This window comes from Gorilla gorilla, chromosome 2 (assembly GCF_029281585.2).
Source record: "Gorilla gorilla gorilla isolate KB3781 chromosome 2, NHGRI_mGorGor1-v2.1_pri, whole genome shotgun sequence".
NCBI lineage: Eukaryota > Metazoa > Chordata > Mammalia > Primates > Hominidae > Gorilla > Gorilla gorilla.
In genome coordinates, this window is record NC_086017.1 from 51,973,937 (window position 1) to 52,001,806 (window position 27,870).

Below are 27,870 nucleotides of genomic sequence, written 5' to 3' on the forward strand. Positions count from 1 at the left end.
TACAGGTGCCGCCACCACACCTGGCTAATTTTTGCATTTTTTGTAGAGACAGGGTTTCACCATGTTGGCCAGGCTGGTCTCAAACTCCGGACCTCAGGTGATCTGCCTTGGCCCCACAAAGGCCGGGATTACAGGTTTAATCCACTGTGCCCAGCCTGGAATTGCTTTTGATTCATGTTCCTGGGTGTGAGTGAGCTTGTTACCTGCACCCTTGTCAGTAGCAATAATTATAATTATAATTAATTCATATTATAATTACGAATAATTATAATTAATTATATTAATTATAAATAACAATTAATTATATTAATTATAAATAATAATTAATATAATTAATGCCAATTTGACAGATAACATGATAGTATCTCATACTTGTTTTATTTTTCATTTCTTTGATCACTAGTGACATTTTTTTCCTGAGAACTTTTATTACTGAATTTTATTGTTGTTGCTGTTGTTTTGAGACAGGATCTTACTCTGTCACCCAGGCAGGAGTGTGGTGGCGCCATCATGGCTCACGGCAGCCTTGCACTCCTGGGCTAAAGCAATACTCCCATCTCAGCCTCTCAAGTAGCTGGGACCACAGGTGCGCACCACTGTATCTGGCTAATTTTGTTTATTTTTTGTAGAGATGAGGCCTCACTATGTTGCCCAGGCTGGTCTTCAACTCCTGGGCTCAAGCAATCCTCCTGCCTTGGTCTTCCAAAGTGTTGAGATTACAGGCATGAGTCACCATGCCCAGCACCGAATTGTCTTTAATAAAGATACAGAAGGTGTGGCACAGTAGCTTGTGCCTGCTGGTTCTTTTTATGTCCCAACTGTTCTGATAAATTTTAAATCTGTAAGTGGTGAAATAAGAATACAGTGAAGTACATTGATGTTTATATTATGCATTTATTAGCATGTTTGCCAGGAGCTATTGTAATAAACAGCCTTGGGTTCAACACCAGCTTCACCTGTTGGTTCTTAGGCCTGTGGGCAAGTTACCTCCAGCCCTAGTTTCCCCATTGGTGACTTGAGGAGGGTGATGTTGTGGGCCTCATGGGCTGCTGTGAGTTTTTGGACAAATAACTCCTTGGGGTAATGCACCCAGGCCTGGCTAAGCACACAGTCACTTTGCAGTAAGTGGCAGCCAATATTGCTCTTTTCCTTGTTGGAGTCATGATTTTTTAAAAGCCAAGTTCCTCCTAGGGAGTGAGTGCAGTGAAAGCCAGGACCTAAGGAGGAATCACAAACAGAACTGTTCTCTTCCTGTCCTACCCATGTCCCATATTCCTGGACCTCTTTCTCACTCTAGTTATTTTGTTAACTTTATCCTAGGCTGTGACAGCTTGGCAGCCGCTGTTTTTGGCTGGATAAGGTTCATTCCTTATCCAGGCCTGTTCACTGGGAGGCATGAGGCCCCATGTGCTTGCCTTCCCATAGATACCCACTCTTGGTAGGGCGTGGTGGCTCATGTCTGTAATCCCAGCACTTTGGGAGGCTGAGGTGGGCTGATCACCCAAGAGCAAGAGTTTGAGACCAGCCTGGCCAACATGGTGAAACCCCGTCTCTACTAAAAATACAAAAATTAGTTGGTTTTGGTGGTGGGCGCCTGTAATCCCAGCTACTTGGGAGGCTGAGGCAGGAGAATTGCTTGATCCTGGGAAATGGAGGTTGCAGTGAGCTGAGATCGCACTATTGCACTCTAGTCTGGATGACAAGTGAAAGTCTGTCTCAAAAAAAAAAAAAAAAAAGATACCCACTCTCTCTCCCCTTTTTCTTTCTCCCCCAGAGACCCCCTGCTATTCAGAGTGATGACACATGCAATGTGGGCTGCAGGCCATCCTGCTTCGGGACATCTAACCCTTCTCAGGCAAAGTTTTCCTATTCAAAGCAATAGCTTTTCAGCCTGGAGTCTCAGATTTCCAACAGGGATTTGGGATGAGGTTACCACTCCTACCACCCTTCCTGGCTTTGGCCAGCCTCCAGAATTCCTCCTGGTGTCCTGAGAATGTGGAGAGAACCCTGCTTCAGGTTCTGATTTTCTGATTGGATGTTACAGTGGGGCATGTAATATCCTGCTGGGATGCCTCTCTGAGAACTGCCTCTATCCTGCCGGCTGCCTGTCAGGCTGGCATCGTGCCCCTTGGCTGGCAGTATTAAGCATCCGGAGGCCACTGTGTACCCAAAACAGCAAGCCCGTTGGCCTGGTTTGCTGGAGAAGCCCCTTTGCAGAGCAATGTCCTGTGGTCACCATTCCTACACTGGCCTGGGAGTGCTGTCTCTCTCGGGAGTTGCCAGCCAAGTTTTGAATGTCTGACTCAGCTTTTTGGGTCTTTCAGGTGGTGCATCTTCACTGGACCTGGGCCAGCTGGTCTCACTGAACTTGCTTTGTGCCGGAAAGCTCTGCTCGTAAAGGTTCCATTGTAAACGAAAGAGGAGGCCGGCTGTACGCAGGCTCTGCAGCTCAGCCTCTTAGCCTGGTTTCCTGTGGCAGGAGAGGGAGCTATTTATGGCATTTTATAAATCTGCTGCCATCAGCCAGGGAGAGATGCAGACCGTTATGTAAGGCTGTCAGTGTGCAGCTTTTTTTTTTTTTTTTTCCTCTTTTTCTTCCTCATTTTGGGAGACAGGCGTGAGCTTACAGAAGGCAGCGTGGTTTGGGATTTCTTTTCTCTCAGTTGCAGCAGAATTATTTTTGGAAACGGGGATTTGGTCACATGACAGCAGTTTTCATTCATGAGATGTGGATCGATTAAATGGATTTCTCTTTACTTCATAGGTGTTTACTGAGGGCAGTGCATGTGTTGGGGTGTTTGCTTCTGTCCTAAACAAGGTTTAGAGAAGAGAGAGGGCTGGATTCTGGAACTAAATTGGGTCAGAGTTATTTTTCTCCAGTTGCCTTGAGTTGTGGAATTTTTCTTTGAGTGACCGTTGATTTATTATTTGGGGGGATTCACTTTTTCCAGGGCCAGAGAAAGGTTTAGCCTTAAAAGTGGCATTTATTTTGTGTTTATCTGTGTGCATATGTGTGTTTGTGTGTTCGTGGGCCTGAGTGTATATGAAATGAGAGCAAGAGAGGACAGACACGCATGACAGCATGCACGTGCAGCCCCCAGTCCACATACAAGTCTGCCCTGAAGTCATTCGAGCAGAATCTGTAGCAGGGGCTGCCTGGGGCCCCTAGCTGTTCTGGTTTGTGCTGTTCAGGAGGCCCTGGGGGCTCTCCCAGGAGTTCACAAGAGGCTCTGGCAGTTGTCCTTGACCCTTTGTCATCTCCTTTCCTGTGCCTTTGGTTACCCTGACACTGCTCCGACTTTCTGACTATAGTTGCTGCTGTCGGCTCGTCTAAATCTTTCTTATTCTGTGAGTGGTCACACACACCCTCTTCCAAGATGCTGCTTCCCTTCACAGCATAGTGTAGCAGTAGTTGCAGTTTTCCAGTGATCAGAAATGCTTCCCAGTCCTACATCTACAATTATTTGAGATAAACTTTGATTAAGTCACTTAATCTTTGCTCAAGCCTTTTCCCCAACCCCTGCCTCACAAAATGGGGATGATTCTACGAAGCTCTAGCATATGATTATTGTACGGGCAGGACCTGTGGCCTAGGGCATGTGAAAGCCCATCGTGAGCTGTATAGCATGAGGGTCCTGTGAGGCCGATAACGGCTTCTTGACAGCCTTGCTTTTTTGCTCACCTGGCATTGTTGCTGTAAACCTGCAACTCATCTCCTCATCTCCCACCTGTTCAACTTTTACATGATATTTTCCACTGCCCAGCCACTTGTCCAGTTATTTAAGGAGCTGACCCGGACTGATGGGCGTGCCAGAAAGGTCAAATGAGGTAGAAGAGTGGTAAGATGAAAGACGGGAGGAACAGACCTCTTTGCATGGTTGCCTGTCAGGTTCCCCCAACCCAACTTGACCCCGGAGTTCAGACCCCATCATTGGCCTAGCTGGAATATGCATATTTCATATATGGACTTGAGCAGTCTCAGTGAGTCTTTGCTTTGAGTTCCTTTGCCCCTATTACGACAAGAGGGTTGTTTTAAGAGAGAGTGGACAGATGTAGGAGAATGGTCAGTGGTCAAGGATCACATAGAATGTCCGATTCTCCACTGGACCATGAGCTCCTTTAAGAACAGTGTTACTTAGAGCCATCATAGGGCAAGCAGTGTCTTTGAATCCATTCAAAGCTAGACTCGCATCCTAGGCAATGTTTAGTCTCTGTGTTTCCTCTCTTGTAAAAAGTGGGTGCTGATATTACTTTATAGGTTGTGAGCCTTAGACAGGGTCATGCATGTTAATTACTGAGCATAGTGCCAGACCACTGGCCTGTTTTACAATTACAAGAGTGCTGGGGCTGTCGACACTTTAAAAGAGCACATGTTGGTCTCATCACCTTCTACGCAGGCATCAGTTTGCTCAGAAAAGAAGCTGTAAAATGGCAAGAAAAAGAATTGCCCTGGCTAGAGAACAGGGAGACTGTAGGTATGGTTGCAGCTTAAGCAAGGCCCTTCATGAGCGAGCTGGCCACAGATGAGAGACAAGGTCTTGGAGTGCCCACCCTGATTCCAAGTGACTGTCTGCAAGTTAGCTAGCCTTCTAGGGTGGTTGTTCCTCAGATAGAAACAAAGTGTTGAAAACATGCCTTCATTTAATGTTCAGCAGCAAAATGCTTATGATCCCAAGGGTGAGTCTCAGACTAGTTTTTTTTTTTTTTTTCCAACTTTTATTTGGGTTCAGGTAGTACATGTATAGGTTTATTACATGGGTAAATGGCCTGTCACAGGGGATTGGTGTACAGATAATTTCATCAACTAGGTAATTAGCACTGTACCTAATGGAATGGGTAGTTTTTCAATCCTCACCCTCCTCCTACGCTCCACCTTCAAGTAGCCCCCATCATCTGGTGTCTGTTCCTTTCTTTGCGTCCATGTGTATTCAGTGTTTAACTTCCACTTACAAATAAGAAAATGTGGTATTTGGTTTTCTGTTCCTGCATTAAATCACTTAGGATAATGGCCTTCAGCTCCATCCATGTTGCTGCAAAGGACATTATTTTGTTCTTTTTTTATGGCTGCGTAGCATTCTGTGGTATATGTCCACATTTTCTTTGACCAGTCCACCACTGATAGCCATCTAGGTTGATTCCATGTCTTTGCTATTGTTTATTATTATTTTAAAAATTTAAAAAAATTTTAATTAAGGGATGAGGTCTGGCTGGGTGTGGTGGGTCACGCCTATAATCCCAGCTACTCTGGAGGCTGAGGTATGAAAATTGCTTGAACATGGGAAGGGGATGTTGCAGGGAGCTGAGATAGCGCCATTGCATTCCAGCCTGGGTGACAGAGTGAGACTCAGTCTCAAAAAAAAAAAAAAAAAAAAAAAAAGAATGAGGTATTGCTATGTTGCCCAGGCTGGTCTTGAACTGGGCTCAAGTGCTATTGTGAAGAGTGCTGCGATGAAGATACATGTGCATATGTGTTTATGGTAGAATGATTTCTATTCCTTTGGGTATATGCCCAGTAATGGGATTGTTGGGTTGAATGGTAGTTCTATTTTACATTCTTTGATAAATCTCCAGACTGCTTTCCACTGAGGCTGACCTAATTTATAATACATTTCTACCAGCAGTGGATAAGCATACCGTTTTCTCCTCAAGCTCACCAGCATCCGTTACTTTTTGACTTTTTAATAGCCATTCTGACTAGTGTGAGATGGTGTTTTATTGTGGTTTTGCTTTGCATTTCTCTGATGATTAGTGATGTTGAGCTTTTTTTTCATATGCTTTTTGGCCATGTGGATGTCTTCCTTTGAGAAGTGTCTGTTCATGGCCTTTGCCCATCTTTAAAATTTTTTAAATTTTATTTTATTTTATTTTTTTGAGACAGAGTCTTGCTCTGTTGCCCAGGCTGGAGTGCAGTGGCACGATCTCGACTCACTGCCACCTCTGCCTCCCAGATTCAAGCAATTCTCTTGCCTCAGCCTCCCGAGTATCTGGGATTACAGGTGCCCATCACCACACCCAGCTAATTTTTTATATTTTTAGTAAAGATGGGGTTTCATGATGTTGGTTAGGCTGGTCTCAAACTCCTGACCTCAGGTGATCCACCCGCCTCAGCCTCCCAAAGTGCTGGGATTACAAGTGTGTGACTGCACGCAGCCTCCTTTGTGCGTTTTTAAACGTTTTCGTTTCTTGTAAATTTGTTTAAGTTCCTCATAGATTCGGGATATTAGACCTTTTTTTTTTTTTTTTTTTTGAGATGGAGTTTCCCTCTTGTTGCTCAGGCTGGAGTGCAATGGTGCGATCTTGGCTCATGGAAACCTCTGCCTTCTGTGTTCATGTGATTCTCCTGCCTCAGCCTCCCGAGTAGCTGGGTTTACAGGTGCTCGCCACCATGCCCAGCTAATTTTTGTATTTTTAGTAGAGATGGGGTTTCACCATGTTGGCCAGGCTGGTCTCGAACTCCTGACCTCAGGTGATCCACCCGCCTCGGCTTCCCAAAGTGCTGGGATTACAGGTGAGAGCCACCAGGCCTGGCCAGATACTAGACTTTTATCAGAGGTATAGTTTGCAAAAATTTTCTCACATTCTGTGGGTTGTCTGTTTATTGATAGTTTCTTTTGCTGTGCAGAAGCTCTTTAGTTTAATTAGATCCCACTTATCAGTTTTTGTTTTTTGTTGTAATTGGTTTTAGAGTCTTTGTCATGAAATCTTTGCCAGGGCTCATGTCTAGAATGGCATTTTCTAGGTTTTCTTCTTAAATTTTTATAGTTTTAGCTTTTACATTTTATTCTTTAGTCCATCTTGAGTTGATTTTTTCATGTGGCAGAATGAAGGGGTCTAGTTCCAATCTTCTGTATATGGATAGCCAGTTATCCCAGCACCATTTATTGAATAGGGAGTCCTTTCCCTATTGCTTGTTGTTGTTGGCTTTGTGAAAGATCAGATGGTTGTAGATGTGCAGCTTTATTTCTGGGCTCTGTAACCTGTTCCATTGATTTATGTGTTTGCTTTTGTACCAGTACCATGCTGTTTTAGTTACTGTAGCCTTGTAGTATAGTTTGAAATCAGGTAAGTGTGATCCTTCTAGCTTTGTTCTTTTTGCTTATAATTGCTTTGGCTATTTGGGCTTTTTGTTGTTTTTGTTGTTCCAAATGAATTTTAGAATAGTTTTTTTCTAATTATGTGAAGAATATCATTGGGAGTTTTACAGGAATAACATTGAATCTGTAAATTGCTTTGGGCAGTATGGTTATTTTAATTATATTGATTCTTCCTATCCATGAGCATGGAAAGTGTTTCTTTTTTTCTTTTTACCTCGAGACAGAGTCTTGCTCTGTCATCCACACTGGAGTGCAGTGGCATGATCTAGGCTCACTGCAACCTCTGCCTCCTGGGTTCAAGCAATTCTTTTGCCTCAGCCTCCCAAGTAGCTGGGATTACAGATGTGTGCCACCATGCCCAGCTAATTTTTGTATTTTTAGTAGAGACAGCATTTCACCATGTTGGCCAGGCTGGCCTTGAACTCCCGACCTCAAGTGACCCACCCACTTTGGCCTCCCGAAGTGTTGGGATACAGGCGTGAGCCACCGTGCCCGGACTGTTTTTCCATTTGTTTGTGTCATCTCTGATTTCTTTCAGCAATGTTTCATAATTCTCATTGTAGAGATCTTTCACCTCCCTGGTTAGCTGTATTCCTAGGTATTTTGTTCTTTTTGTGGCTATTGTGAATGGGACTGAGTTCTTAATTTGACTTTCAACTTGGACATTATTGGCGTATAGAAATGATATTGATTTTTGTACATTGATTTTGTGTCCTGAAACTTTACTGAGGGTATTTGTCAGAACTAGGAGCCTTTGGACAGAGACTGTGGGGTGTTCTAAGTATAGAATGATATTGTCTGTGAAGAGAGAGAGCGTCTCAGACTTTTATCCAGTTTCAGACCTACCATCCCAGGCCTGGCAGCCACCCACTTTCGTTGTGTCTGCTTCTTCCGCAGCTTGACAAGTGGGTGGTGGCACCACGTTTTGTAGACGAAAGAAATTTCAGAACCTGGCCAGAGGCTGCTGTCAGTAGGTAATGGTTGAGGTGGGACTAAATCCAGGCGTGTCTGGTATGTTAGATCTAAATCTGACCTTCTGGGGCAAAGGGTCTGAATGGCTGTGAGGTGACTCTGGTTTGCCTTCCCACTAAGCTGGGGTAACATGGGGGCTCCAGAGACAGTTTATGCCTTCAGAATCAAAGGCCCCTGTGGGAGGCAAATCTAAACTCATCCCCTCAAGATTTCTACCCACTAGTTATTCAGTCAAGCACGGATCTAGATACTTCTGTAAAGGGACTGTGCCGTGCAGATGGAATTAGAACTATTAATCCCTTGACCTTAAGATAGGGAGATTGTCCTGGATGATCTAAGTGGGCGCTGTGTAATCACTTGAGCCTGTAAAAACAGAAAAGGAAGGCAGAAGAAGAGGTTAGAAAGATGAGGCAGAGGCTGGGCACGGTGGCTTATGCCTGTAATCCCAGCACTTTGGGAGGCTGAGGCAGGCGGATCATGAGGTCAGGAGATCGAGACCATTCTGGCTAACACAGTGAAACCCCATCTCTACTAAAAATACAAAAAATTAGCCGGGTGTGGTGGCGGGTGCCTGTAGTCCCAGCTACTCGGGAGCCTGAGGCAGGAGAATGGTGTGAACCTGGGAGGCGGACCTTGCAGTGAGCTGAGATCAGGCCCCTGCACTCCAGCCTGGGAGACAGAGGGAGATTCCATCTCAAAAAAAAAAAAAAAAAAAAAAAAAAAGAAAGAAAGAAAGAAAGAAAGAAAAAGATGAGGCAGAAGGGGAAGTCATGGAATTCCAAGTGTGAAAAGGATTCCATATGCTGTCATTGGCTCTGGGATGTGGGTGGGAGCCACTTGCAAAATCTGGAGAGAAGCCTCCAGGAGCTCATGGAAAGCATAAGGAACACAGGAACAAAGGCTAGTGCCCCGCTGACGGCCAGCAGGAAACAGGGACTTCAGTCCTACAACCACAAGGAACTGAATTAGACCGGCAGCCTGAATAAGCGTGGATATCAGTTCTTTCCCAGAGCCACCAGTAATGGACTCACACCTGTGACACCTTGGTTGGAGCCTGTTGAGATGCATGCTGGATTTCCAATATATGGAACTGTGATCTGATAAATGGCTATTATTTCAAGCCACTCAATTTGTGGTAATTTGTTACAGTACTAATAGAACACTGACATAATCCTGGAGAACAATTAGTCCCTTTTTGAAAACTTTTGCCATACTTGGACCTGCTTGTTTAGAATTGCTGAGTAAAATCCCTTGGTATATCAGATGCCTCTGCCCAGAAAGAGGAAACCTTGAAAGCTCAGGTACCTGGCTGGCCATGGAGGGGATCACCCAGGACTAGCTTCTCCTTGTCACCTTTTGGGCTTCAACCTGGTGCTCTGGTTCTCATTTTCTCCTTACAATCTCTGAGTTTGTCGTGAAGGAAGCTCCTTCTTTTTTTTTTTTTTTTTTTTTTGAGATAGAGTCTTGCTGTCTTGCCCAGGCTGGAGTACAATGGTGCGGTCTCGGCTTACTGCAACCTCTGCCTTCCGGGTTCAAGCAATTCTCCTGCCTCAACCTCCTGAGTAGCTGGGACTACAGGCGCTCACCACCATGCCTGGCAATTTTTTTGTATCTTTAGTAGAGATGGGGTTTTGCCATGTAGGTCAGGCTGGTCTCAAACTCCTGACCTCAGGAGATCCGCCCTCCTCGGTCTCCTAAAGTGCTAGGATTACAGGCGTGAGCCACTGCGCCCTGCTGGAAGCTCCTTTTTTTTTTTTTTTTTTTTTTAACCCCTTGCAAAATCAGTGATTTATTGTTTACAAAGGGCAGCTCTGTCTGCTCGTGATCTCCTACTGGAAGTTACCTGTGTGTGGGTGAGAATGGTTTCACAATCATTGCACCAGGGAGTGGAGAGGGACTTACCAGGGTGCACAAATCCTTCTGCAATTCCACCTGCCCTCTTTTGTACCTCCTGGAGTGGTATAGCCGGAAGGCAGTGTGTTGAAGGTTGCTCGATCCCTTCCTTGTCCAGATGAGGGGTCTGAGGCCCAGGGACATAACACAGTTTCCTCAGTGTCACACAGCTTTGAGTTTTAGTTCAGGTTCTGAGTCACAAAAATGACATAGGTTGAGGATAGTGGGGAGAAAATATTAGGAACTTGCACACGTGTATTTTGTCAGCAAATTTGAGTTCAGTAGCAAACTGGCATAACGTTGAACAACCGTGCGTTAAGTACTCTTGACAAACTGGGGGCCGGAATTGTTGATCATTGAGTTGAGAAGAGTGGGGCAGGGGACCTGGGCCACCCACCCCAGGCTCAGCTTCCATGTATACTTTATCCTACTACTATTCCTGGCACCTCTTTTGCTGAAAAATTGACCTGGTTGCAGAATTTCTCACTCCTCTGCTAAGAAAAATCCTGCCTTCCTGCAGCTCTCTAGGCAGAATTCAGTAAACTAAACAGAGGCGCTTTCATCTCTCAGGGCCATGCCATCCACTCTCACTTTTCTTAAGCCTTGTTTGTTTCCTCTGCCTGAAAGAAGCCTTTTGCCTGGTGTGCCAGGGTTTGCTGGAGCCAGAGAACATCCAGGGCAGTGGATGCTTTGTTCCTGAGCCCCTGTGAAACCTCAGAAATGCCTGTTTACATTAGAGTGAAGTTAGGCTGGCACCTTGGGGAAAGATTGTCACCTTTGCCCTACAAATTCCTGGGTGTCCCCAGAGGGCACATGCTGTGACTCATTCTTCAAGCTAGAAAGTGGGTGGAGGCCTTACAAACCAGCTTTTGAGTAGTCTATAAATGAGGTCTCCTGATCCTTGAATTGTATCTGGGTCATTTTACATGTTTGACTATTAAACTACTCTTTTTTTTTGAGATAGGATCTCACTGTGTCACCCAGGCTGGGGTGGAGTGGCACACTCATGGCTCTCTACAGCCTCAACTTCCTGGGTTCAGGTGGTCCTCCCACCTCAACCTCCCTAGTAGCAGGGACCACAGACACATGCCACCAATCCTGGTCAATTTTTTGTATTTTTTTGTAGAGTTAGGGTTCCACCATATTGCCCAGGCTGCTCTTGAACTCCTGGGCTCAGGCCATCCACCTGCCTGGGCCTCCCAAAGTGCTAGGATTATGGCGTGAGCCACTGGGCCTGGCCACTGTAAGCCACATTTGATGTATATTGGTCTGTGTTGAAAATGAAGTAAGGTTAAACTCGAGCCAGACTAGAGAGCCCATGGGCTGTGGTCTGCATACTTGGAACACTTAGGAGTCCCTCAGGTGGTTTTCATTGATTTCTGTTAGTCCTCAAGGTTAGCAGTGTGAAATTTGGGAGTTTAGACCCTTTGGTTCCAGTATAAATGATAGAACCTGGGCTTTAAAGCTTCAGGGGATCCTCAGAGTCATTTGCACCAAACCCCTTCCTTCATTTGTTGTTATTTATTCTACAGACATTTACTTAGTACCTAATATGTGCCAGCACCAGTCCATGCTTTCAAGGAGCTCACAATTTTTGGGGGGAGATCAGCCCTGGACAAATGGTGGTCGATGGACAATGCATGAAGCTTGTGTCTGAGATGGAGAGGCATTCCCCAAAATGTACTCCATGAAACAAATGCCATGTAGATAGGTATGTGGAGAAAGGATCCATAGTAAAGTAGGTTTGGAAATGCTGGCATATGAATACTATAGTAGAACCAAGAAAGGTGCCGGTTTCTGAGAATCTGGAAATTATAATGTTAATGACAGTAATTATTTTGAGAATCTAATTTGTACTAGACACAGAGGTAAGTGCCTTATATGGATAAGTGCCTTACATTTTACAGAATTCAGTAGTTTGGATGTGCCATAATTTATAACTGTTTTTCTACAAATAGAAATTTGGTTGTTTTCCACTTGAATTTACTGGGTGAAAGCTTAGTTTTGTCATTTCAAGAGGGGCCTCTCAGGCTTCTGAATAGCTTTGCCAGTTGCTGCACATGTAAAGTGTTCTTTGGATTTCAGAACTGTGGCTTGTGTTTCCCTTTTGAGTCTTGAGTGAGGTGAGCATTTGCTGATGTCTCCAAATTTTGTTTTTTTCAGGAAGTGCTTATACTTAAAATATTTATTTTGTAGCAGTATGTTTCTGGGTTAAGTGTCTGGCAGCTGTAAATGGAAACATAGATACTAGGAGGAGAAACAGTAGTGATTTAGGGCTATTGATCATGATTTAGGCCATCTCCCTCATTTTATAGGTAGTGAAAGCGAAAGTTATATAAAGCTTGGTTGTAAAACCTCTTTAAGAAATCTTCACATATTAGGACCAGGCCTGGCAGCTCACGCCTGTAATCCCAGCACTTTGGGAGGCTGAGGTGGGTGGATCACTTGAGGCCAGGAGTTTGAGACCAGCCTGGCCAACATGGTGAAACCCCGTCTTTATCAAAAATACAAAAATTAGCCTAGCATGGTGGTGCGTGCCTGTAGTCTCAGCTACTTGGGAGACTGAGGCAGGAGAATTGCTTGAACCTAGGAGGCCGAGGCTTCAGTGAGCTGAGATCGCGCCACTGCACTCCAGCCTGGGAGACAGAGCACAAAACCTGTCTCAAAAAACAAACAAACAAACAAACAAACAAAAACCAGAGAAATCTTTACATATTAGAGCCTTTGTTAAAAAAAAACAAACAAAAAAACCCCAAAATCATATTGATTTAAATGAAACTGTCTTAGTTTTCAGAAGAACAATTGCATTTTGCAAAGGGAGAAAGTATTTCCAACTTCTATGTATGGATCAGATAGAATATGTCTAAGTACAAGTTAAAGAAGGCTTGAATGAGGGTTCAGTTTGTTAATGCATTTTAAAACCTTTTCAAAACCACATTCATCATCTACTGTTTTTCTGCTTACAGCATCTTTCTATGTTGATACATTAATATCTGTTCTGACACTTCCTCTTGGCTTGGTTGACTTGTTGATAGCTGTCGCATAATTAATGACTCGATCCTCTGTTGTGGCTTGTTAGGTTGTTTGTAGCAGTTCACTGTGCCATACATCTTTGACCTATATATACTTGAGCCCGAGAGCTACAGTAAATTTTGTCAGGCTGTTCTTCCAAATGTATACTCCTCGCCTTTCTCCAGTAATACATAAGACTATAAGTTTCCTAAATCAGTTGTGAACTTGAGCATCGTTATATTTTTTAAATCTTTGATGTTGTTTTTTTAAAATCACTGTGAAGTTTCCTTAAACTGGGTGTGTATGTGTGTTGTGTTTTGGCAGGGGGAGGGAATTTTTATATCCTTTGCCCATTTTTCTTTTGGACTATCTGCTTTAGGTCTGTGAATGAAGTGCATTATTTACATGTTGATTTTAAGTGTTCCTGGTTTAATTTCCCTGCCAGTTTTACTTTACCATGTCTTCCTCACCTTTTGAGTTCTTTATGGTGACCTGTGTTAGTGAGAGCCCATGAGGTGTCATCAGCAGACTTGGAGCCCCTCAGGACCATCAGGGTCTTTGAGTTTCTAAATATCTGCCCATTGTTTTTGTGTATAACAGTAGCTTAATTGGGTATAGAAGTCTTATGTGACTATCTTTCACTTACATTTCTGAGGAACTGGCTGGGTGCTGTGGCTCACGCCTTTAATCCCAGCACTTTGGGAGGCCAAGGCAGGTGGATCACTTGAGTCCAGTAGTTCCATACCAGCATGGGCAACATGGCGAAACCTCATCTCTACTAAAAATACAAAAATTAGCCAGGTGTGGTGGTGTGCGCCTGTAGTCTCAGCTACAGGCTAAGGTGGGAGGATTACCTGAGCCCGGGAGGTCAAGGCTGCGGTGAGCTGTGATTGTGCCACTGCACTCCAGCCTGGGTGATGGGAATGAGACCCTGTCTTTAAAAAAATAAATAAAATAAATAAATAAATAAATTCTGAGGAATTATCCCACTGGTATGGCATGTAGAGATGTGGGGATACCTTTTTAATGTTTGTCAGATTTTTATCTAAATCTTTGGAATTTAAAATTTTTACTAGATTATATCCAAGAGTTTATTATTAGTTTTTCATTGATTTTGTCTGGGTCTTGGTGTAGAACCTTTTGATTTAAAGGTGTAAGTCTTCACCTCTAGAAAATCATTTTAAAATTAATGTTTTTATATACTTTACTCTTTTTGTCTTAAGCCTTTTTTGTTTTTTCTGGAACTCTCATCAGTGTGCCTTTTTATCTTCTTGGTTTAGGGATGACTTCTCAAGCTAATTTATAGATTCGGTATCTGCATTCACTAATCTTTTCATCACTTAATTGAGATAGACATACAAAGAAAGTGTATGAGAGCTGGGCTTGGTGGTGTGCACCTGTAATCCCAGCTACTTGGGAGGCTCAGGCAGGAGGATCACTTAAACCCAGGAGACCAACCTGGGTAACATAGTAAGACTCCATATTTTTAAAAAAGTGTAAATATGGTGTATGAATTGTAAAGAGTGCAGCTTGATGGAGTTTCATGCACTGATTCTAGTCAGCAAGTCAGTCTCCAGACCAAGAATCACAACTTGCCCAGCATGGAGAAGCCCCCCTTGGGCCCCACTGGGGGTGGGTTGTGGCAGTGCCCAGCTTCCCTTGGCTTCAGCCGGTGAATTCCCATCCTGGACCCTTGACCATCATTGGTGACTCTTGGGGGTCTTCTAGTTCATCCTGCTCAGCCCTCTGCTGTCTAGAATGTTCTGGGTTCTTCTTGAGGATTATAGGCTTTTCTAGTGAGGCACCTTATCCATTCATCTGTATTTGAGTCACTAACTAGGTGTGACAATCCAGTTTTTTTTTTTTTTCCTTTATGCCAATCCAGTTTAATCTACATGTTGTTTTGCAGAAATTCCAAAAGGTTCCAAGCTTCTCTTGTTAACTTTCTTTTCTCACCAGGGATATACAGACTCTCCTACCCATCCTTCCCATTTTCATATTTATTTTTTCATGTTAATGGGGGCAGGAAGTTTATTGCCTGGGCTGAGTTCATTTATACAGGCTGAGTATGTCTAATGTGAAAATCTGAAATTTGAAACTTTTTGAGTGTTTACATGACACTCAAAGGAAATGCTCATTGGAGCATTTCAGATTTCAGATTTTTGGATTTTGGACCTTCACTTGGTAAGTATAAGGCAAATATCCCAAAATCTGAAAAAAAAATCATTTTTTTTTTCTTTTGGAGGCAGAGTCTTGCTCTGTTGCCCAGGCTGGAGTACAGTGGCGTGATCTTGGCTCACTGCAAGCCCCGCCTCCCAGTTTCAAGTGATTCTCCTGCCTCAGCCTCCTGAGTGGCTGGGTTTATAGGCATGTGCCACGATGCCCAGCTACTTTTTATATTTTTTAGCAGAGATGGGGTTTCACCATATTGTCCAGGCTGGCCTCAAACTCCTGACCTCAAGTAATCTGCCCGCCTTGGCCTCCCAAAGTGCTGGGATTACAGGTGTGAGCCACTGTGCCCAGACAAAAATCCAAAATTTGAAACTCTTCTGTTCCCAAGCATTTCAGATAAGGGATACTCAGCCTGGAATAGGAATTCCTGGTGTATTTTGGTAAATAAACCTGTTGGGAAAAAGGTCACAGATTCAGGGCTGTAGTTTTCTTTCAGAACTGACTCTACCATGTTGGGTGAAATGTCTATTAACTTTCTCTTTTTGTGTGTATGTGTTTTTTAAACAAACGATAATGCATCATTTATTAGAGCAGTGGTTCTCACACTTTTTTTGTGGGTGTGGTCTCAGGACGCCTCAAAGTTATTGAGCCTCCTAAAGCATTTTTATTTAAATGATTCTGTTGATTCATATGTATTGTAATAGAAATTGAAACATAAGATGTAAAACCACACGGATATGAAAGTTCCATTAATTAGCTTTCAGAGCAGTGGCATCATCACACATAATGTAGTCTCTCGAAAATTCCACCGTACATCCATGAAAGAGTGAGAGCGAGAGTGTCTGACTTTGTAGACCCTCTGAACTAGTCTCAGGAAACTCCAGGGATTCTCACACCACACTTTGAGATCTCTTGTGCTGAGGAATGTTTTGTAGGTTTCCTTTTTCATTAAGCTCCTGTTTGACATTTTGTGTGTACACATGTGGTGTGTGTGCAGGTGCGCTGGGAGGTGAGGCAGCGGCGCTCCTGAAATGTGTGGGAAATCGCCTGCATGTAGGTGTGCTGTTGCCGGCGCAGAGCGGAGTGTTCAGCAGCCTATGTCACATGCCATCTTTTCTCAGAAGTTATCTTTCGTCCTAGTCAGATTTTAAGTGAGGGTGAGTCTGTAGTTTTCATCAGATTCTTCTTTTTCTTTCTTTCTTTTTTTTTTTTTTTGAGACGAGTCTCACTCTGTTACCCAGACTGGAGCCCAGTGGCGTGATCTCAGCTCACTGCAACCTCTGCCTCCCCGGTTCAAGCAATTCTCCTGCCTCAACCTCCTGAGTAACTGGGATTACAGGTGCCCGCTACCATACCTGACTAATTTTTTTTTTTGTTTGTGTATTTTTAGTGGAGATGGGGTTTCACCATATTGGCCAGGCTGGTCTTGAACTCCTGACCTCAAATGAGCCGCCCACCTCGGCCTCTTAAGGTGCTGGGATTACAGGAGTGAGTCACCATGTCCAGCCATTTTCATCAGGTTCTTGAAGGAGTCCCCTAATTTCTCACTGTAGCTTAAGGTAGGGGCATACCTGAAAGTTCTTAGAGAGTTGAGAAGTTATTGTGGTTGAAGGAGTTTAAGAGAAACATATCTTATGTAATTCAATATACAAATAAAAATGTTACCTCTCTTTGTGTGTATAAATCCTGTAGGAATACAGGTTTTAGCTGTGCTCCAGTGTGTTTCTTTGCTTAGAGCTGCTTCAAGGCAAGTTTCAGTAAGCAAATGAAGCCATGTGCTCCACATTTTGGTCAGTATTGATTAGTTGAATGGAACTTTGCTGCAGTTATTTTATTGAAACTAAGCAATGTGATTGGAGATGCCTTGACTTGAGAGAAACACATTTCAGAATTCGCAGTCTGAACGCACGTCATCCCGGGGCCCTCATTTTCTAAAGATTGTCCAGGTTTATCGATAGACTCTAACTGTGCCCCTCTTTCAATTGTCCCATAGATTCCCTGTAAGGAGCCCCTGCTGGTGCACCAGAACTACCGGGGGCCATCTGCCCAACTGCCCCAGACTCTGGCAGTGGGGCCCCCGATGGCAGTGGGCACCTCCCCGTGAAACCTGCCAAGCTGGACACCACAGCTCTGCACGACGACACTTTGGCCAACTCCGTGCCCCCTTCGGAGGCATGCAACCATGCAGTCCTAGCCTGCAGCCTGGGCATCCCTGAGGAACACTACATAAGCGAGGCTGTGGAAGATGCTCCCAGCTACAGAGGGTACCGGGATGCCTGCACCATTACTGGTATGGGGGCCCTTTCCCTGCCAGGGAGGAAGGGAGGGAGGTTTCAGTCACTGAGGACTAGGGAAGGAATGCAGCCACATGGGAGGGTCTCGGGGAGGTATGTGGAGAGGAACCACCAAAGTGCAAAAGACTCCGAGCTTTGGGATTGTGAGACCTGCAATCCAGAACCTGTTCTGCCAGTGAACCATTTTGTAACTTGTGTCAGTTGTTGACCTACTATCCTGACTGAGATGTAGACAGCATTTCACTAAATTGTCATGAAGGTTAAAGATGGTAACATCCAAACCTGAGCAGCAAGCATGGCCCATCACAGGCACTCAGTGTATTGAACCCTTCCTTCTCTCTTTGCACTCAGCTTCTTCAGATATAAGACAGGTGTAGTGGGAATAACATGCACTGTCATTGTGGGATGCAAAAACAGAAAACTACATGGAGTGCCCTTTGTACACCATCAGGATTTGCACAGACATGGATTTTTACAGATACTTGTGTCAGTCATAACTCTCAGTGTCCCAGGTGGTAATCACCTAACATCTGTGCGGGCACTTAGTCGTAGAGCTATTACTTTTTTATTTTCCCCAAGGAAGCATTGAGACAAGTGCTTGAAGCTAGCACAAGAGAGGGCTCTCAATGGAAATGGTGTAGGATGGTGTGCATAACAGCAGCAAGTGGCAAAATTATAGCTCAATCCAGTTGCATTCATATAGAAGTTTGCTTAATTTCTCATTTTTGTCTGCAGTGTTTGCTTTTGTTTGTCTGTTTGAAGTAATGCCTGATGACAGCTTAATATATGCAAGTTGGCTTCCAGTAGCTTCTCTTGGTTCTGTGTTACCAGTTAAGCCTTGAGGACCTCCTGTGTGTCAGGGGTTTCCTGGATACAGAAAGGCACAGAGAAAGCCGGGGGTCCCAGCCTGGTGCCTAGCTGCTGTGCTAGGCCCCCACACACCTCCTCTCCCTTTTTGTCAAGTGGCCCACACGTGTTGTCCTCCACTTGTGACTGAGTCCCTCTCCCACTTGCCTGCCCCCTGAAGGACACAGTTCCAACATCTCCCTTTTCTCTACTGCATCATTCTTTTCCCCTTGCACTTGGGTCTTTCTTATTAGTGCAGAAACATGCTATGATCTCCCTCTTTGGAAATAGAATCCTTCTCAGTCCCGTGTTTCCCGCAGGCCAGTGTCTCTGCTCTTCTGTTTGCTTACTCTAGTTTTTCTTTTGTTCTCTCTGGAGTCCACTGCAGGCAGGCTCGTGCCCCACCACACTGACAGCCTGGTTCAGTCCAGCGGTCTGTCCTCTGCCTTCACCTTACTTCACTTTTCAGTGGTGGTTCACACTGTTGCCAAGTCCTGTGTCCTGGAAGTACAGTCTTTACTTGGCTTCTGGGTCCCCACACTCTCCCTGTTCTTCTGCCTCAGTGGCTGTGTTTCTTCTTCTCCCAAGCCTGGGAACGTTGAAGGGCCCAGGGCCCAGCCTTTCCGCCTCTTTGCTCTTATGTGCGCACCTGTGCAGCACTTGATCTCACCCAGCACACAGGTTTTAAAATCGCCTTCTGTACTGGCCACTCGGTGGTTTCTGTACTCAGCCTGGCCCTTCCTCCTTAAGGCCAGACGTCTCAGACTGACTCCACATGAGTTTCCACTTAGATGTCTAACAGGCATGTCAAACTCAAATGACCAAAAATGAGCTCCTGGTTTCCACCTGCACCTGCTTTTCTTAGGGTTTTCCCCATCCTTGTAAATGGTGCTTTCATTATTCTAGTTGCTCAGGCCAAGAACCTTGGAGGCATTTGTGATTCTGCTTTTCTGCGATTCATACCCCAGTTTGTCAAGAATTCTGTTGGCTCTATCTTCAGAGTATGTTCAGAATCTACCCAGCATTTACTGTGTCCCAGCCACCCCCATCTCACACCTGGATGACCGCACTGGCCTCCCAGTGGGGCCTCTTACTGCTACCCTTGCCTCCCTAAAATTCTTTCTCCGCCCAGCCATGAGAGTTGGCTTTTAATACAATCAGATGGTTTAACTCTCCTCCAAACTTCCAGTGAGCTCCCCTTCTATAGAGACCTGTAAGGAAGGGGCTGAATGACGGGAATCCCTCTTTGCCCCGCTGACCTGCCTCTTCTGTGCCCTCCGTGCTCCAGGTACACTGGCCGCCTCACTTAACCTTGAACTCACCAGGCACATCCAGCCTCAGGGTCTTTGGATTGCCTTAACTCCAGATATCCTTATGACCCCCTCTTACTTCTCCAAGTGACATTTTATTTGATGCTTTTTGTGACCCCCCCCAATACAGAGTGATCTGCCTCACCTTTCCCCATCTCCCATTCCTGCTTAATTTTTTCCCCCAGACTTAACCATCCGCTGAGCTACTGTATTTGTGTTTTGTCTCCCAAACTTGCAGTAGACTAAAGTCGCGGAGGGCAAACTCTGTGTCTGCTTTGCACACTCCTGAATCCAGTGACTAACGTAGTGCCTGCCTGTGGCCAGCGCTCAGTGAACATTTGTTGGGTGTATCAATTGTGTCGATTTATGCAGTGGGTACTATTATCCTCTTTGTGTAAGTGAAGAGTCTAAATCTCGAAAGGTTCAGCACCTTGGTGAAACTCCTGAGTGGCAGGAGTTGCATCCAGGTCTGTAGGACCCCAGGGCAAGGGTTCTTTGCTGCCTAAGAATTTAGTCTAGTTGGGGAGACAGATGAGTGAGTAGAAATTGGCTGTACACCGAGGTTAGCACAATGATAAGCACAGCACAGTAGGGCACCAAGGAGGGTGCCAGGCTGAACCTTGGAGGGGAAAGGACAGGAGAAGACCACGAGGGCTTTGTGGAGGAGGCAATGACCCAACTGTATCTATATTTGTCCAAACACATGAATTGACCCTTGGGATTCTAGTGGCATCTGTACCAGTGAAATCCAGGAAGCATCCAGCCTGTTAAAGTGGTTTCACTTTCTTTGACTGTGACAGTGGAGGGTAAAGAAATGGCAGAATGTAGCGCTGAAACTTCACAGCTGGGCGTGGTGGCTCACGCCTATGATCCCAGCACTTTGGGAGGCCGAGGCGGGCAGATCACCTGAGGTCAGGAGTTCAAGACCAGCCTGGCCAACATGGTGAAACCTCATCTCTACTAAAAATATAAAAACTAGCCAGGCGTGGTGATGGATGCCTGTAATCTCAGCTACTCGGGAGGCTGAGGCAGAATTGCTTGAACCTAGGAGATGGAGGTTGCAGTGAGCTGACACAATGCTACTGTACTCTAGCCTTGGCGACAGAGTGAGACTCTCTCAAAAAAACAAAACGAAACAGCAACAACAAAAAACACAACAAAGAAGTGGCAGAATGTAGTGCTGAAACTTCAAACCCTATAGGATGTGGTGACTTGGGGGTTCTTTGTTGGGACCAGAGGAAAGCTGAGAAACAGCTCAGTGCTGTTGTGTTTAGCACTGGCTTGGTAAACAGGAGAGTAAACACAGACACTCTTATGCGTTTAAGGGATGGGCTGTCAGGTGATGGAGAACATGCTCGGATTAAAGTTTTATTAGGCAGTCATTGAAAGGAAGACATTAAATGGAAAAAAGTTCTCCGAGAGACCTAGACTATCCCCAAGAATGCATCTGTGGCCTCCCAGGGCTTTGCCAAGTACAGTCTCAGGACACCGCTTGGCATTCAGCCCTTGATAAATTCACTCCTCCCCCAGTTCCCAGCAAGCCCTGAGATGAACAGCAGACTTTTTGTTCCACTTTAATTTTTAGGCAAAACCGAATGCCCATCACAAAGCCCCGTTCTCCTTGCTACTCCCCTTCCCCCAACCTAGAGGTATCACATTTTTGGGTGCGTCATTTTCTGTTTGGGGTGGCTTAACAAGATGAGCTGATAGGGTTCCCAGGCTGCCTGGAGTTACATAACCCATTGTGCTTCCAGGACAGCTCACAATCTTAGGATTTGCCCTAACAAGCAAACTCAGAAAACTGCTGAGGAAGGCACGGGAGGGTGGCTGTGCGAGGTACTGCCGGGGCTGAGCTCTCATGGAGGCTCTCTGTGTTCTCTGAAGTGCCTTTGGAGTTTATGTCTGCACATGGCATTGGTTTTTCAATTCGGGCAGCCCGTCAGGGCTCAGCCTCTGCCAGGACTCTGCCACGGCAAGCTCATTCGGACAAACTCCTGTGGTAAGTTTGTTTGCCAGGTCTGTCTGCTGTCTGTTTTCTTTGTGGTGTAGTCGGAAAGGAGAAAAGACCACAGGAGAAGCTGTCTCTCTCTTGCTCTGTGCTGCTTGGGAGGTTGTTCATGGTCATGTGGCAGAGAAATTGCCATGTTGAATGACAGGCAGAGCAAAGGGACTTCAGAGACACAACTACTGCCCTCACCATCCCCCCATCTCCCGTTCCCAGGTCCCCTTGTCCCTTTGCCCAGGCTCAGTGTGTGCAAGTGACACTTGCAGGGCATGAGCACAGGGCTGAGTTGAGCCCAGACCCCCTGCACTGCCACTCCCTTTCCCTTCACAGTTCTCTGCAGTGGGTGGACAGGGTTTCTAAGGCTTCCTCCGCCTCTCCAGCTCTGATTTCTCTAATCCTATGTGTTGTCTTTATCCTGATTTCTTAGATGCTAACCTGGTATGTTGGGTCAGCAAGGAGTTTTTCAGAAGGTGAAGGACAGAGTTAGACTGTCTCCCTCCCTCTCTCCCCTTTCCCTCTCTTCCACCCTCCCTTTCTTTTTTGTCCTTTACTAAATGCTTGGGCCTGGGACTCGGATCCACACCCCAGTGATGGAGGGCTTGCTAATCAGATCTGCTGTGGCTTGTGTCTCTTGCTGTGGGGCTGACACCTCTCACTTCCTCTAAGCTGGTCAGAGTCCGGTGGTTGATGACCCATCTGGTTTCTGTCCTGTCTACATGCTGCTTCCTGAGAGCTGTCTGGGCCAGAAAACAGTTAATTCCTGAGAGAAGTGAGCTCCTGTTCCATTCCAGTCAGTTTTAGGCTTTAAAACATGTAAATCTTATTGAATAAGCCTAAAGACACTTCAAACATGCATCTTACTGAGGCAATCGTATTGATTTTTGTGTGTTGAAGCAGCGTGCACCCAGGGCCAGGTTTTTACTGGGGTTTATATTAATTCCTGGGATCAGAGAGGACTGGTCCTGCCCTCAGAGCACAGAGGTGGGCCAGGGTGTAAAGGAGAAGCTGTAAACCGAGTGAGAATTGCCTAGGAAAAATCTGCTAACAGGAGTAGCCCTGCCTGGGAGGACTCTTCATCAAAGGGCCATGGCTTAGAATTTGTTCCTTTTATTTTGTTTTGTTATGTTATGTTATGTTATGTTATGTTATGTTATGTTATGTTATGTTATGTTATGTTATTTCATGACTCACCGTGTTGCCCAGGCTGGTTTTGAATTCCTGGGCTCAAGTGATCCCCCTGCCTCGGCCTCCCAAAGTGCTGGGATTACAGGCGTGAGCCACCATGCCTGACCCAGGATCTTTTCCTTTTCTATCACTGATTTAAGCCATAAAACTTGATGTCTTATCCTCTGAAAACATGCTCAAATAAAACATCATGGAATTCTTACACATCTTATTAATTAAATTTAAGGCCTTGTCAATTTCTCTCTAGTATAATTTTTATTTGTGTTTTCTATTGAAAATTTATAATCTAAATGGGTCTTTTATTTGGCTATATTAATGAAACAGAAAAGAATGGACAGTGAAATATATATCCCTTTTACAACAGAGTGAGAAAATGTAAATTACAATCTAGGGAATAACACATATTTTCTAAATGTGTAATTTAGAAGTTTTTTTTTTTTCTCCTTAGTGGAATCTCCTTTATTTCACAGTTGATTTGTTTTTGCAAATGGAATGCAGAAAGGGGCCCTGTTATGCTAATTTCTAGAGAGAGCATTTGATCTTTGCAAAACCACAGAAACATTCACCTCTGCCTTTTAAATGTGCTATAAATGATTTGGGGGCCACCAGCTAATCTTCCTACCCTTCAGTTCCCTTATGACTAGGTGAGTAGGTAGAATATTTATCACAAGGTTTTTGACATAAGTTGTGAAATTTATTTAAAATGTCATTTGTAAGTTTTTTTCCATGTGATTTTGGGGCCATAGTTCTCAAGTATTTGATATATTTTTATCTTCTCCTAACTGGTTTTAGTTCTGCACTTGAAACAAATTTTTTTCTCTCTTGTCCTCTTTTCTCTCCCCTCTCTTCTCTCTTCTCTCTTCTCTTTTCTCTTTTCTCCCCTTCCCTTCCCTTCCCTTCCCTTCCCTTCCCTCCCCTCCCCTTCCCTTCCTTTTTTTTTAATAGAGTCTCACTTCTATCACCCAGGCTGGAGTGCAGTGGCATGATCTTGGCTCACTGCAACCTCCACCTCCCAGGTTCAAGCAGTTCTCATCCCTCAACCTCCTGAATAGCTGGGATTACAGGCATGCGCCACCATGCCCAGCTAATTTTTTGTATTTTTAGTAGAGACAGGGTTTCGCCATGTTGCCCAGGCTGATCCCAAACTCCTGAGCTCAGGCAGTCCGCCTGCCTAGGCCTCCCAAAGTACTAGGATTACAGGCGTGAGCCACCGTGCCTGGCCGAAACAAGCTTTTCATGTATACAATGTATCAATCTTTGTTCACCCCAAACTATTTTTGGAAGCTGGCAAATAATAAATTATAATAGAAAAAAAAATGGCAGTTTTTGGCAGAGTGGCCAGGTATGGGCCTCGGCACCCTGTTCTTCCTGCTCAGCCAAGGTCTGTTGTAGGAACGTTGACTGGGAGTGACTGAGAGGATTCAGGGTGCACCAATGCCAGGCTCAGGCTGAGCAGCTGGGTTGGTGTGTGAGTCTGGGACTCATGGCCCCAGGGGGAACTTTGGAGTCAGAAACTTCTCTGTTTTCACTGACCCCTGATCTCTCATAAACACTGAAAAACTTGAGCAAGTCAGGCTGAAACTATCAGGAGCTGAAACTTTATTTTACTTTTAGAGTCAGAGTCTCACTCTGTCACATAGGCTGGAGTGCAGTGGTGCAGTGCAGTCATGGTGTATTGCAATCTTGAACTCCTGGGCTCAGGTGACTCTCCCACCTCCACCTCCCAAGTAGCTGCGACTACGGGCTGGAGCCACCGTGCCTGGCTATTTTTTTTTGGTAGCAATGGGATCTTGCTGTGTTGACCAGGCTGGTCTTGAACTTCTGGCCTCAAGTGATCCTACCACCTTAGCTTCCCAAAGTGTTGGGATTATAGGTATGAGCCCCAGTGCCCGGCAAAGGTGTAACTTTATAAATAGATCTGGAAGAAATATAATGTTATAAATCCTGTTCTAGGTTTCTCTAGAGAAACAGAGCCAATAGGAGAAACATATATCGAAATTTATTACAAGCAATTGTGTTACTTGATGGTGGAGGCTGACAAGTCCAAGATGTGCAGTTGGCAAGCTGGAGGCCTGGGAGACCCAATGGTATAGTTGCAGTCCAAAGGCTTGACAGGATTGAGGCCCGGGAACTGGTGTTCCAGTCCTGAAGACCCTGGGGGTGGGTCAGCCTGTTTGCTCTATTCAGACCCCAGCTGATTGGATGAGGTCCACTTCACTCACAGTAAGGAGGCATGTGTTTTACTCAGCCTGCTTATTCATGTTCATCTTACCCAGAAACACTACCACAGACACATTCAGAATCATTCTTGACCAAATTTCTGGCCACCCCATGGCCCAGTCAAGGAGACACATATTATACAGTTAGCCTTCACAGATCCTAATGGTGGCTGCCATTTACTGAGGAGTAGCTCTGTGCCTGGCAGGTTTCCAAGTGTGGCTCCTGGAACTCATGTTGTCCTCAGCACAGCTCTGAGGTGGGTACTGTTACCACCTTCACCTTTGAGGAGGCACAGAGTAGGCAGCTTAACCTCTTGTATAAAATAGGGATCCTTGAGGTTGAGACCCGGCAGCAGTGTTTTCTGACCCTCTTTAAGTTACTGTTCTTCATTTTTTTTCTGTTTTATTAATTTCATTTACTGTTAAATGGGGTTTTAAATTATGAAAATAACACATGCACGTGGTAAAACTTGAAAGTGTACCAAAATATAGTCAGTGCAGAGCAGCTCTCACTCCACCATCAGTGCAGTTTAATGGGTAAAAAAATCATTCCAAGAAGTTTTTATGCACATATTCATTTTCTAAAAAACACAGATGGGACCATATCCTATTCCTTGATCTGCATTGTAAGATGATTAACCATATTACTTAAAATGAATTCACATACTATTACCTTATTCTTTAAAATAGCGACATGATATCCCATTGTTTGGCTTTATCATCATCATCATCATCATCATCATCATCATCATCATCATCATCATCATGTCATTTAATTAAACCAGGCTGTGTTCTGAATATTTGTCTCCCCAAAATGAGTATGTTGAAACCTAATCAGCAGTGCAATGGTATTAGGTGGTGGAGCCTCTGGGAGGTGGTTAGGTCACAGGGGCAGAGCCCTGATGAGTGGATTAGTGTCCTTATAAAAGAGGTTTTGGAGAGCTAGCTAGCCTGTTCTACCCTGTGAGGACAGAGTGAGAAAGTGCCATCCGTGAACCAGGAACCAAGCCCTTACCAGACATTTGGTGGTGCCTTTATCTTGGACTTGTCCCCCAAAGCTGGGAGAAATAAATGTTTGTTGTTGACAAGCCACCAGTTTATGGTATTTTGCTCTAGCAGCCTGAACAGGCTAGGAAAACTCAGCAGCTCTCAGTCCTGGAATACCTAATATTTCTTTTTAGAAGAAGCATTTTGTAATTTATTTTTTTGTTACCCTTAAATGAAATTCATAGATAACGAATCCTCTTAAAAACATGATTTTATTTATTTTATTTCTATATTTTTTTGAGATGGAGTCTTGCTCTATTGCTCAGGCTGGAGTGTAGTAGTGTGATCTCAGCTCACTGCAACCTCTGCCTCCCGGGTTCAAGTGATTCTCCTGCCTCAGCCTCCTGAGTAGCTGGGACTATAGATGTGTGCCACTACACTCGGCTAATTTTTTGTGTTTTTATTAGAGATGGGGTTTCGCCATGTTGGCCAGGCTGGTCTCGAACTCCCGTCCTCAAGTGATCTGCCCGCCTCAACCTCCCAAAGTGCTGGGATTACAGGCGTGAGCCACCGCACATGGCCAAACACATAATTTTAAAAGAATCAGTATAATGCCTTACCGTACTATAAAGGGGAAACTAAAGAAAAATGACATAGCTTGTATTTCAAATGTCGCTGAGGGGACGTGGCCTCATTAGAACACATAATGAGCAGTTAGGCCCTGCCCCTGCAGGTAGAATTGCTGTGAAGGGGGCAGCCACAAAGGCAGTGAAGCATGCTGGCTACTCAAGGGTCCAAGACAGAACCACTGCAGCAGCCCCCATTGATGGGTGCTGTAAATTGTTTTCAGTTCTTGCATTTTAAATGGTGCCTCAAGCACCATTCCTACTCACCCTTAGAAGCATTGGCTTAAACAGTGTGCAACAAGAAAAATGCATACAGTTTAAAGAATACACTTTGAGGTTTTCCACCTTCATCCTATTCCCAGACCTCTGCCTTTTCTTCCAAGGAATGACTGTTGCTTGTTTATCTTTCCAAAAATGTTCTGTGCATGCGTTTGTATGATATGTATGTCCCCTCCCCTGCTTTGAAAGCTTTCTACACACAGGAACATACACTAAACACATTGTTGCCTTTTCTCCTCAGTAATCTATATTGGAGACCTTTCCACTTAGCATACATCCATCATATTCTTTTTGCTGGCTGCCTATTTTTCATTGTCTATAAATCCCACGATTGATTTAATTAATTCCCTATTGTAAGACAAGTAGATTGTTTCCAGTATTCTGCAAATACCACTGGGTTGGGGATAGCCATGTTCCCACATATTTAAACAAATAAGTAATGAATGTACTTGTGTGAATTCCTAGGCTGGGGACTGTAATTTGATGGAGCGAGTCATAGAGGTTGTATATGGTGTGTGTTCAGACGATGTGGGAGAAGTGTGTGGGCGCTCACTGTCTGCACCCCTGGTATGAGCACATTTGCTCTTTGCCAGCTGAGGTGTATAAACGGCAGCAGCCCCTGATCTTGATTTACGTTCCTCAGTGTGTAGAGGCTGAGCATTTTCGGTATTTCCTGGAGGAATTTTTATTGTCTTTTCTGTGATCTGAGATAAATGCTTAACAGTTTCTACTTTTAGCTCATGGAGTGATTGCCTCCAAAATTCTAATTACTATTTATATCCTATTTTTATACTTTCCTTTCCATCCCTCATGTAGCACGTCACTGCCTGATAGGCTTGGATTTTGAATTCTGGATTTTGAATACCACGCGGCACCTGCTGGGCGTACCTGAACTTTATATCAAGGACTCACCACACAGTTTATGATTTGAGTTTTTAAATTTCCCAGACATCTGCCTTAGGAAACAGACCAAACA

At 44.6% G+C, this 27,870-nt stretch overlaps 1 protein-coding gene across 10 annotated transcripts in view; it reads left to right on the forward strand.

The window, feature by feature from the left end:
* Positions 1 to 27,870, forward strand: part of TRAK1 (trafficking kinesin protein 1) — a 211,902-nt gene that overhangs the window by 56,448 nt on the left and 127,584 nt on the right. For 5 of the 10 annotated variants that reach the window (XM_055381357.2, XM_055381356.2, XM_055381359.2 and 2 more), the window contains one exon: positions 17,137 to 17,433. Coding sequence is in view for 4 of the 10 variants with exons in the window: in XM_019024011.4 (XP_018879556.2) it covers positions 21,502 to 21,592 (91 nt within the window). In the remaining 6 variants the exon portion in view is untranslated. Of the gene's footprint in view, positions 1 to 16,574; positions 16,703 to 17,136; positions 17,434 to 21,148; positions 21,593 to 27,870 lie in introns of those variants that run through there. The other 5 variants (XM_019024010.4, XM_055381361.2, XM_019024016.4 and 2 more) reach the window with 4 other exon arrangements.